General features: G+C 47.2%; 3 protein-coding genes across 3 annotated transcripts; 1 reads left to right on the forward strand and 2 right to left on the reverse strand.

The window, feature by feature from the left end:
- Nucleotides 1-34: 34 nt before the first annotated feature.
- On the reverse strand, nt 35-3,016 carry FOMMEDRAFT_23158 (uncharacterized protein). The gene is made up of 9 exons (XM_007270307.1): nt 2,589-3,016; nt 2,434-2,486; nt 2,296-2,379; nt 2,199-2,234; nt 2,112-2,139; nt 1,578-2,057; nt 1,157-1,517; nt 310-1,099; nt 35-238 (listed from the first exon to the last, which is right to left on the reverse strand). Exons 6-9 carry the CDS (start codon nt 1,843-1,845, stop codon nt 104-106), a joined length of 1,554 nt encoding a protein of 517 aa, XP_007270369.1. The 5' UTR covers nt 1,846-2,057; nt 2,112-2,139; nt 2,199-2,234; nt 2,296-2,379; nt 2,434-2,486; nt 2,589-3,016; the 3' UTR covers nt 35-103.
- A 485-nt stretch (nt 3,017-3,501) lies between these two features.
- FOMMEDRAFT_35377 (TPR-like protein) lies at nt 3,502-4,515 on the reverse strand (the record flags this gene model as incomplete). The annotated part of the gene is made up of 1 exon (XM_007270341.1): nt 3,502-4,515. A coding segment is annotated over one exon (1,014 nt), but the record flags the coding sequence as incomplete, so codon positions are not given.
- Nucleotides 4,516-9,515: 5,000 nt separating this feature from the next.
- On the forward strand, nt 9,516-11,804 carry FOMMEDRAFT_94257 (MFS general substrate transporter; the record flags this gene model as incomplete). The annotated part of the gene is made up of 9 exons (XM_007270356.1): nt 9,516-9,753; nt 9,840-9,855; nt 9,999-10,093; nt 10,168-10,252; nt 10,329-10,378; nt 10,444-11,036; nt 11,100-11,217; nt 11,290-11,360; nt 11,448-11,804. 9 exons carry the CDS (start codon nt 9,516-9,518, stop codon nt 11,802-11,804), a joined length of 1,623 nt encoding a protein of 540 aa, XP_007270418.1.
- Nucleotides 11,805-11,841: the final 37 nt, after the last annotated feature.

Consider the following 11,841-nt stretch of genomic DNA (forward strand, 5'->3'; position numbering starts at 1 on the left):
ATTGACAATGGCAACATTGGTATGAAGAAGAAAGGCCACGTCCATATCATTGACAATATCGTTTATCATCTAGAGCAACACCTTCTAACTCCTATCTACCTGTTTAGAAGTCCCCGAGACCGTCATCATCATCAAGGTCCCCATCCTGTATCTCCATCGCCAACTCCTTCTCGCGCTCCCGTGCTCCCTCAGCAGCAGCCAGCTCCTTCCGGTGTGCGTTAAGCGGGTATCGCATCGCCTACAAATCGAAGAAAATTAACGTGAGGTTTAGCGTCGAAGAACTTGGACAAGGAGGACGAGAACACCGACCTTAACACTCTCATTATGCAACTGCAAACAAAACCCAATCCTTCTCTGATATGCCTCCGCAACATCCGCCCCATACCCACTCTTCGCACCACCACACTCCAACCACCCCTTCTCATGCACAATCCGTCCATCAATCACCCCATCCCGTATCGCCTTCCCAACAATATACTCCGCATCCTCCTCCGAATCCAAATGCAACTTCAAACAAATATCTCGCAGAGAAATCCGGCTGTACGAGAGGGATAACCGACGAACACCTGTTTTGATGACGTTCTGTCGGAGACGAACGATCAGGGTATGTGTCTTGTCAGACGCGAATTGAGTTTGGTAGGTGCGGAGTGTTTCTTGGAATTGTGCGAGGTTACCCGTCCGCACTGACCGAACGATCTCGAAATAACCCGCCAAGGCGTCGACGAGGACCGGGTGTCGGAAGAGGCCGCGTTCGGGTATGTCACCCATAAGCAGCTCGACGACGACAAAGAACTTGTGTACAGCTTGGAAGAACCCAGGTGCAGCTTTCGCTGCAGGTGCACGACGGATCGCTTGTTGAAGGTTTGTATGCGCGTCGGAGTAGTTCAGCTGTACGGCCTTGATACGACCGAGGTAGTAGTGGTATCTCGCAAGTTGAGGGTTGCCCGCAGAAGTCGGGAAAGTCGTCTTCGCTACCAGCTTGTCTGCTTGGTCGTATAGGTTGTAATGCAGGTAATTGCGTAACAAGAGGTTGATGAGCACTGCTTGACATTCGTCATCGCGCCGAAGGGAAGCAGTTTTTTGTGCCGTGAGTAGGAGTCTATGCGGACACTAGCATTACTATCGTTTGTCAAATGGAGAAGAGATAAACACTTACGGCCTCACATCCTCCAACTCACCCGCAAGTTCATACGCCCGTCCAAGCGCAAACCAGACACGCGCAGCAAGCGGATCCATACTCCTCCGATTCCACGCCTGGATCTTATCTACCGTCTCATGAGCAAGTGTGAACGCCTTCGGACGCGTCTCAGGTGAGTTCAATAAATGGTGGATAATTAGCAAGCGAAGGTAGACTTCGCTCTCTGGGAGAGGATCCGTTGGTGGTTGTGGAGATGTACCAGACTTTTGTTGGTGTGGCGCGTTGTTGTTGTTAGCGGGTACGCCATCGATCTCCATTGCGCCTTCGCCTTCGGGTGCATCAGGGAGCCATGAGAGAAGTGCTTTCTTCTCGGACGAGTCTGCACGAATACACCATGTAGTCAGTCATCTCGCTCGCATACTAACGTGAATTAGCCTACCCTTCACATACACCTCCCCAAGTGCATCCCTCAACACACCATCATCCAACTTCCTCCGCAGTGCAGTCAAGTTCCTCAACACCCTATGCGTGAACCTCGGCTCAAGAGTCGAGACACCACGCTCGATGAGTGCGACGTTGGCTTTGATTTCTTGTACGGGAGTTAGAGGTGGTGGAGTCTTCTCCTTTTCCTTCTCTTCGTCTTTCTTTTTGTCTTCTTTGTCTTTGGATTGGTCTTCGGACTTCATCTCGACGTCCGGTGGTGCCATGGTGGTGGGTAGCAAAGCAGGAGAGTGAGGAAGAGAGTGAGGACAGAGGACAGAGGACAGTACGTGCGCGACGCGTCATCCTCGCGTTAACTTCATGCTATGAATATCTCTATTCGTGGGAACTTTCCTTATTTAGTCAGTGTAATCTGACATTTGTTACTTAACTTCTGTCGTTCATGTTCGCCCGCCTCTGGAATTTCATCCGTAGACCCGTAAGTGAAATATAAATTACTTTATTGGGTATTCTCTAATATATGTCCCGCCAGACAGGTTACGTAGGCAAAGACCTACAAGGTCCGTACCCTTTCACCTCTATCTAACGAAGACCAATGAACTAAAGAAGTGAATTGCAGGTAACTACTTTTACGAACATGCCTCAACCACGGGAGGTGCGCACTTCCCTTCATAATTCATAGTAACTCCTGCTAAATTAGTTGCTTTGGCGCATAGACCCGCGCAGAACGCGTCGTGTCGTGAAATACCGAGGTCAGATGGATACACTTGCCGTTGCGGAGAGAAGTAGACAACTCGCAGGTGCGCAGCACGAATCCTCAATATATTAAGACCTTCATTGACTCGAAGAACTAGTCCAATGGAAAGCTTGGCTCACACATACGCGACGCGATCCGCCTACGCCTGAGGTACGTGTCAATACATATCAACCCGCCATATTTAAAGAACGACTACGTCTTTGTACCTCACGGAAGCTGATATACGCTATTCCGTACGTATGATTAATATAGGAACTGCGAGCAGATGTAGCACGACTCGAACGTCTCCGCCACAACGTTGCCTTCATCGAAGCTCGTGATCGCGAAGAACGTGCACAGCGGCTTCGACTGACCTTCGGCACGAACGATAGGGACTCGGAGGCTCTGCATCGCAATAACGTTGAAACGACCGTTCTCCCATCAAACGCTGGAGTGGGAGATGCTAATGATGCTAGTGCCCCCGAACGTAGTCTGAAAGAACAACAAAAACAGAAACTTCAAGAGGACGCCAAACATTACAAGCATAATCCATGGGCAGAGCAACGACAATCACATTCATCTGACGAACCACAGCCATGGACGCCTCGAGCTGTCCAGCGTGGAGCCTAGACGGTTGCATAAATCTCTATTCCATCCTAGACCATCATTCTTCTTTTTTATACCTCAATTCTATGTAATTCCACGAAGTGCAAAAAACCAATGAATTTCATGAAGAACCTAGCCTTCAATGGTGTCCTCATTCTTCACCTCGTCTTCACCGGACTCTGAGATTGCAGCGTGCATGTTTGGCCTAATAGTAACCTTCAGGTATTGAAAAATAGTTCTGTACGCCAGTTCGAGCAGAGGGTATGATGACAGAATCGATTACAATTGCGTTTGACTACTTGATCCTATACATTTGGAAACTAGGATTGAACCGAGGTAATGTGAATGCAAAACAAGGAGTACATGCAAAATTCCAAAAATAAAATAAGATAAGGATTGATAGATGCCAGTCTGGTCCTCCAACAAGGGTAACCTAGAAGGAAAGCTGCAGAGTAGTAGAATAATACTCAATTACCTCATTGAGGCATGCAATTCGCCTACGTTGCTTGAATCGAATTCGAAGAGAAATCACAAGCTCATCCAGATACCAGGAACGTTCGGGATGGCCTTTAGGGAGACGTTGTAGGGCAGTACAATGGTGCTCAATCGCTTCATCGATGTCTGCAGTTCGTCCATGCTGCTTGAATCGAGTTCGAAGGCAAATCGCAACGGCAACCAGAAGACGGAAGCGATTGGGATGGCCTTCGGGGAGAAGCTGCAAGGCAGTACGATGATGCTCAATTGCCTCATCAATGTCTGCTGCCTGTCCATACCGCTTGAATCGAGTTCGAAGGGAATTCGCAAGATCATCTAGATACCAGGGACGATCGGGATGACTATCGGGAAGGAGTTGCAAAGCACTGCGATGATGCCCAATCGCCTCTTCAATGTCCGCGGTCTGCCCATACAGCTTGAATCGAATTTGAAGGGACTTCGCAAGATCATTCAGAGGTAACGGACGATCGGGATGGCTGTCGGGAAGGAGTTTCAGGGCGGCACGATGATGCTCAATCGCCTCATCGATGTCTGCAGTCTTTTCACATCGTTTAAATCGAGTTCGAAGTGAATTCCCGAGGTGATTCAGATATAAGTAACAGTGGGGATCGCCATCGAAGAGAGGTTGCAGGGTAGCACGATAGTGTTCAATTGCCTTGTCAATATCTACAGTCTGTCCATGCCGTTCGAATCGACTTCGAAGGGAAATTGCGAGAGAAGTCAAAGGTAACAGACGATCAGGATGGCTGTCAGAGAAAAGTCGCAAGGCAGCACGACAATGCTCAATCGCCTCATCAATATCTGCAATCTGCCCATGTTGGTCGAATCGAGTTCGAAGGGAACTCGCAAGGTCATTCAGAGACGAGGCACAATTGGGATCGCCGTCGGGGAGAAGTCGCAGGGCAGCATGATAATGCTCAATTGCTTCATTGATGTCTGCAGTCTGCCCATGCTGGTCAAATCGAGTTCGAAGGGAACTCGCAATGCTAACCAGAAACTGGAAGCGACTGGGATGGCCGTTGGAGAGAAGTCGCAGGGCAGCACGGTATAATTCGATAGCTCCATGAAGATGTGTAATTTGTCCATGAAGCTTAAAACGAATGTGAAAAGTAGTTGCAATGTCGCTCGTAACTTTTATCATGCGGGTTTTGAGATATCCTGCTATGAATGAATAACGAGGGTTGCTAGCAAATGCAGTATTTTAATTTATATATGCTAATTAAGCGCAAAGACACGGCTTACTGGCAGTATTCAAGAAGTTCTGTTATGATATGATTGCATTTGCTGATCTCCAGCAGTTGAGGATCATCAAGCGTAAACGACGTTTGCAAAAATTCTTCGATGACGTCGTTCAGAGGGCCGACCTCAATGGCAAGCAGCGCTTGTGTTGCACAGTGCACTGTCTGTTTATGTTTAATGTGTTCATTTCCCTTCGACGCTGATCCATCGCTAGAGATATATGATGATTGTGTAACGTTCTTTAAATCCAGAAGGATTGGTGGCGTGTTGAAATAGGCACGTAATCGTGGTTCAGCTGTGACTAGCTGAAGGATCTGGACCAATGCTTCAGATCTCGTTTCCCATACCTCTGCACTGATGCAGTGAAAGAGATTACATTCCTTTAGTAGTCGTTTGATTAGTTGCACATCAACACTCACGTAGCGTATTTTGCGAGTTTCCGACAGTCCGAACGGAGCTGAGCTTCACCTCCGTCCTTCACAGTCCAGCGTACGACTCCCCGAAGGCGACCTTCCCTTCCTGTTTCATTGTCCCCTGAAACCTTTACTCCTTTAAACTCCACACGCTTAATTCGGGAAGCCACTGCCTTTGGACCGAATCCACTCTGGTGTGCGAGGCGACCAATGGTAAACTCAAGAGCACGTCCCAAACGCGAGTAGATGAGACCAATCGTCCTACCGGAGCCAGGCAGGTTAGAAGCAGTGTCGTTTGATGACAACTGTGAGCAGAGATCGAAGGTGTAAGCATCACCTTCACCTTCATCTAGAATGTTCTCTACTTGACCCGTCTCGTCTGTCTGAAGGACAGAGTCATATACGGGGAATGACGAAGGCATATGGAGTCTCCTTAGTGGAACTGATTATGGCTATGGGCGAGAAGGTTGGACTCTGGCACATGATCCTCTACAGAGCAAGCTCTTATACTTAGGATGGGTGCGGCTGATTATTACTTGCTAATATTAGCAAGCGAGGCGGTTGCATGGCAGTACTAGTGAGTCGTGACCGGGATAGTCAAGGCAATGCTTATCGTATGTGTCAATGTCGCTTAGGCTACATTGATTATTTATATGGAAGTCTAGAAATCGCCTTTGGCTTCAGAACCTGTGCAACAAGCCTGGGATCAACCTTCAACATGACTACATTTTGGCATCTCACAAAGTTGCTTGATACACATCACAGCCTGTTCACAGGTATGGGGGCTCTGTCCAAACATGGTGCAGCTCAAACAACTTCGTCACAACGTTGAGCTCTTCGACTCACGTGATCGAGAGAACGAACAGCAACTACAGTAGAAAATGTCTTATTGCATCATATCATAATGCATAAATGGCATAATGTATAGACTTTTGGCCAGACCAAACCTCAGATTCTCAGCCAAAATGTACTGCTGTAATGCATAACCTGTATAATGCATTGGGTTTAGCCCTCTCCCAACGTTATGCAATAAGAGTCAAGACATTTTCAACTGTAATACTACAACTCGCCACTGGAACAGGCGACTCGGAACGTCAACATACCTAGAATGCAGAGCGACAAAACGCTTCCGCACCACAAACACACCATACCATTTCTGTACAATAAGCACAAAGTAGTACTGAGGTGAGCATTCTCTTGTCGAATGCTAGAAATGCACACAGAGATGCTGATGCTGATGCTGGCACGGACTAAGGCCAGCACAGAATGAACGAACATCAAAAACAGAAGCTTCAAGAGGAGTTCAAATATTACACCAAGATTCATGAGCGGATCAATAAAACCAACAACAATTACCTATCATTTCCGTCCGAGGAACCGCAGGCCTGGCCAGCTCAAGTTGTTGAGCGGTGCCTAGACTTGATCCCTATTCTATACCCTCGTCATTTTCTCTTATTCACGTATTCTCTTTGACGGATTCAAACAAAGGTACATCCTCGAGATGAAGTAGCTTATATTATTACGAAGACAAAGAGGCTAACCTTTGATGGCGTCCTCAATTCTGGCTCCGTCTCTCCGTTAGCCTCGTTCCTGGCGGTAGAATTTTAAAGTATCGCTTCCAATTGGACTGGAACTAAGAGCCCTGCACAGTACCCCGAGAACCTGGGCGACTCATGACATTTCCTGTTCTGTATTTTAGACTTGGACTAGTGCTGGACCAACTGACCATACGGCGCGAATGGGTATGAGTATTTAGACTAATCCTCTTGTCCAGGGACTCAAACCGAAGTCTGCAGACAAGTCAATGGTCGATTTTTTATTTATTTAAAAAACACAATATGTACAATTCATCCAAAACCCCGCTCCGTTGATGAAAGTGATGGTGATATTGATGCTCGCCTTGTTTGTTTGTTTGTTCCGACTTACCCATTGGAAGATCAGTTGACAAAGTTCAATGACGTTTTGAATGATCCGTAATGCGAGGATCCCCTCGAGAGTTTTTCCAGCCAGGTAGCCTTAAGGGCATTTGGAATGATACCCGGTCTGACACCAACTTCGCTCCGATTGGACGACTGGAGGACAAAGTTTTTCCCTTCTCTTTTCTTGGAGAGGTATGATGGATGATATCATGCATCGCAATTCATGTATCACGGCTTATGCCTTGACATAAACACCATGCAAGTATCTGCGGCGATGTGCGGCGCGAAGATAGAGGGACTTGAGGAAGAAAAAGAAGATAATTTGTCTATGTATCCTTATGGTCGTTTGTATGTCCAGATGCCCCTCACTGACAGTATAGGAGTCATTCAGTCATGTAGTCTTCCGGAAGTAGTGATTGCAGTGAGTTTCTCTTTATGTCTTGTTCTGTGGTTCTGCAATAATACCCTGAGACCAGGGCCTGCATGGATATTCGGTTGTCAGGTTGTACGTACGTGGAAGTCATGTACACATTAAGCATGACAGTATGTCCATCCGCGGCAAGAAGGGAGATCGTTGTACTTAATAAAGATAGTTTGTGAGTGGCTACTGTCCAGTGTTCTTCATCTCCAGCACGACACATGACGAGCATCTCAAGCGGACCAAAACGGACGGAGACATACGTTCAATAAACCCCTGACATGTGTTCGAATCCCGGACGAGCATCTCGAAGTTCGACTGCTCTCTCCTAATTCAGTACTGTCTCGCCTTCTTACCTTCTTGAGGAAGAATTTCCCCATATCTCCAGGTTCTCCTAATTTCTCCAGGACAGGTCAGCAATTTATATCTGAGGTTATTACATACTAATGTAGTGATGATTACCAGTAAATCGTGACACCAAGTTTCTGGTCCTCATCCATTAGAATACACGCATAATACACATATGGACGGATAGGATCTCCTGGTGACCTGCGGCTTCCACTGACCTCCGCGCAGTTCAGTCAAATCCAGGGCGGGCGCCCGAGTCGGAAGTTCTTTTAACAGAAGAAGAAAAAAAATTCATGTGTACATGAAGGAAAGAAAACGCCGGGTGTGCCGTTACGCCGCTCCTTCAAGACTCCAGCATCCATTCAAGCAACCAGTCAATAGGAGGAACGAGAGCCCCGAAAAGTTATATAATATATGGATTCACCTCGGAAGAGGTTAGATGAAAAAGGAGTTTGAATGAGGTTCGCGCTAGACATGAGCCAAAATTTGGTTTCTTGGTTTCTTGAAATGATCTAGTGAGTATCGTGGGGGATTAGATAGGCGTCAATATCTTATATGAAATGAAAAGGTCATTTATATCCTCGAGATCAGGGCGTAAGCTAAAGTGCCAACAACAGCGCACATGAGGAGACAAGATATGCGCGAAGTTAGATTTCTGATGCAAGCTGTCCGAGGATAAACGGACCGTTAGTTACTTAATGCATTGAATTGACCTAAACCATGATGAAAGCTGTATTGGAAGGAAGTTCTCGCACATCGCATGTGAAGGATCCGCACAGGGAGGGCTGAAACGTGTCGACGACACCTGTTGCTGGTGTGCGGCGTGTCTGCTTCTCCTGAGTCGAGGCCAAGTAGCTGGGTCGAATATATTTCCCTTTATATTTGACTAGTATCGAGCCTGATCTTGGATGAACCTTGAATCCAACGACAACGGTAAACTGATAGGAAAAAAGAGGAAGAGGTCAGCAGTATTTGATAAGATTTATCATCATATTTTTTTGAAATTATTCGAGTTGAGCACATGCCAGAGATTGAGAAGGACACGTGCGTGTGTATGATAACATTGAATAAATATTGATAATGTCGATCCTTCTCTTCTCTTCATCCCTGTCAATTTCTCAAACGTCCCTTCTTACCGTTGCGTCCTTTCAAATTCTCAAATTCAACAGGCAATTTCAAATTGAACTCGAGTCTTCGAGCTTTGCTTCCGGGCCGCCATCAACGCTGCAACGCCGTAAATCACTTCATGTAAGCATATATGGAAAGCACCACATCAGCCCATCAATGTGACCCGGACCAGCCGAATAAAGGAAATCGAGAGAAATTGCGAGAAAAAAATAAACAGATAGGATTAAACGAGATCCAGGCACGGGGGAAGGATCGTTGGGTTTCCTCAATCAGACGCTTATTTACTCGCTTTGGGCATGGCTGGTGAGACACGAGGAAGGGAGGGTCCTGGGGGATGTACATAAAAATTATTAGTGATGGGTGCTAAATCTGAGATGATGAATTTAGTTTGGATCCGCTAAGGGCGCAACAACAAAACAAGTTGTTTTCTAGGGTTTTCGCTCCCAGAACGACCATCCCAGCTCAAGCGAGCCCCCGGCCCTTGGAATTGTATATCTGTATCCCTCCTCATTCATATGCCTTCTTGGCACGCCGTTTCCCCCCTTTCTCTTTCGTTCCCTCCTTTCTTCTGTGGGTTTGGGTGCTGCTCGACTCCGTAAATAGACGAAACACAGACACGGCGATGGGTGACGACATGGAAAAGACAGCGGTGTCGTTGCGTGACGACCCCTCTCGCAGTGGCTCGTTCACGGACGAGAAGGCTAACGCGTCGGACGCGGAGCTCATCCATGGGACGTACAAGAGTCTCGACGTCGGGCTGCGACTCGTCTCTGGGCACACCGATGAACCAGAGGTGTCACCGGCGGAATCGAAACGCCTCCGACGGAAGATCGATTGGCGGCTGTTGCCCATGCTTTGTATCATTTACACCGGTATGTCTATCACACTGCTCATTAACCCTTTCATTTCTATGTGGATATATGCTGAATGCAGGATTTGTGTTGCGGAATGTATATAGTTCAGTTTGTGGACAAGTGAGTCCGAGGGCTGTCTTCTTTCCCTTCTAGTCCGGGATCGACGTGAAGCGCGCACCTTGTCTTCGTCTTCGGGCGATTCCTTTACTGCTTCCTCTCCGGCGTCGACGAACCTAATCACTCATTCATTATCTTGTAAACAGGAGTACACTTGCTTCGACATCCATCCTTGGGCTCCTTACAGACAACGATCTTAGTACCGACGAATTCAATACTCTAAGTTCTGCTTTCTACATTGGTGTGTGCTCCTTTCTCTCCTTCATTATCTGCTATGTTGTCATATTCACTGTTCATATTATACTCTATGTGCAGGCTACTTGGTATTCTCATGGCCACAAAACTGGGCGCTACAAAAACTACCCGTTGGCCGGTGGCTGACATTCAACATCTTCCTCTGGTCCGTACATTTTAAAACTTACTGGAACTGATAGATTGATCAAGAAACTGATTGGCAATTTGATCCACCTTTGCAGGAGTCTATTCTTAGGCCTTCATGCAGTTTGCCACAACTTCGGTGGACTATGTACATATCCAATGATCTTTCCAAGAAGATCTGCTGTGCTGACTTCCTTTTCCCCTGTTGGATAGTTGCGCTCCGTTTCCTCCTTGGTGCCTCCGAAGGTAGCATGACAGCCGGACTCATGCTCGTCTGCGGGATGTTCTACACCCGTCGCGAAATCGGCGAACGGATAGGCTGGATATTCCAATGCAACGGCTTCGCCGTCATTGTCTCTTCCTTCCTCCAATTCGCAATGGTTCACACCTCACCACACCAAAAACCAAATCAATGGCAATGGCTTATGATAACGACCGCTCTCATGACTTTCGTCCCCTTCCTGGCATTCCTATTGTTCTTCCCGGACAACCCGACAACTGCACGGTTTTTAACTGCAGAGGAGAAATTGGCTGCTGTACGACGTGTACAGGCCAATCAGAATGGTATTGAGACGAAGGCGTGGAAGAGTTATCAGATGTGGGAGGCATTGAAGGATCCAAAGACATGGTTGTTTGGCTTCTTTGCTGCATTTGCGAACTTGATCGGAGGGATTGGCGTACAGTATAGTTTGCTGATCAAGAGCTTTGGGTTCTCGACCCTTGAAACAAGTTTATTGAGCATACCGAATGGTGTTGCGCAGATTATTGGGATTACAGCGGCTTGCTTCGCTTTGAGGATGTTCCCTGTGCGTACTTTCCCCCCACTTTCTTATCACCTATTTTTGACGTTAATGAACGGGAAAAAATAGAATTCTCGTTGTTGGATTGGCATTATTGGGTGGATCCCATCGATCGTTTCATGCCTCATAGAGATCACTGCCCCGACAACCAATAGAGTCGCTCGCCTCGTTGGTGTCTACCTCATGTGTATGTATCATTCTCCGTCTGATATTCCATTGAACGAATTGACTGAGAAATACTGGTCTCGTCTCTGTACAGTCCTAGGTAGCTCTCCAGCGTACGTAATGGCGATGTCTTGGGTGACATCGGCTGTCTCAGGGCATACAAAGGTATTTAAAAAAATTCTCGTAGGGCTTTCCCCACCAGAACGTTGCTGACGATCTTCGTTCCTCCCCTTATTTTCATTATACTCACAGAAAACGGTTGTCCGAGCAGTCTTCCTCGTTGGAGGCTCCCTCGGCCAAATCCTCTGCACACAATTCTGGAAAGATAGGTTCAAACCGTCCTACCACGTCCCCTTCGGGATAATCCTCATGTCACACCTCATGTCCATCATCCTCGCCCTCGCTTTGCGCTTCACACTCGTACGCGAGAACAACCGGCGCGAGGCACTGAAGCGAGAGAGTGAAAGGACGGGTGTAGGGAGGGAGAGGTTCGAAGAGTGGGCGATTGTGGAGGTGGAGAAGGATGGGAAGGTTATTAAGGAGAGAGTGGATAAGAATTACTTGGACTTGACGGATGGAGAGAACTTGGCGTTCCGGTATGTGCTTTGAGGGATGCACTTTTGCTTTGTCTTGGATGGTTTGTTTT

Source organism: Fomitiporia mediterranea (genome assembly GCF_000271605.1).
Source record: "Fomitiporia mediterranea MF3/22 unplaced genomic scaffold FOMMEscaffold_13, whole genome shotgun sequence".
NCBI lineage: Eukaryota > Fungi > Basidiomycota > Agaricomycetes > Hymenochaetales > Hymenochaetaceae > Fomitiporia > Fomitiporia mediterranea.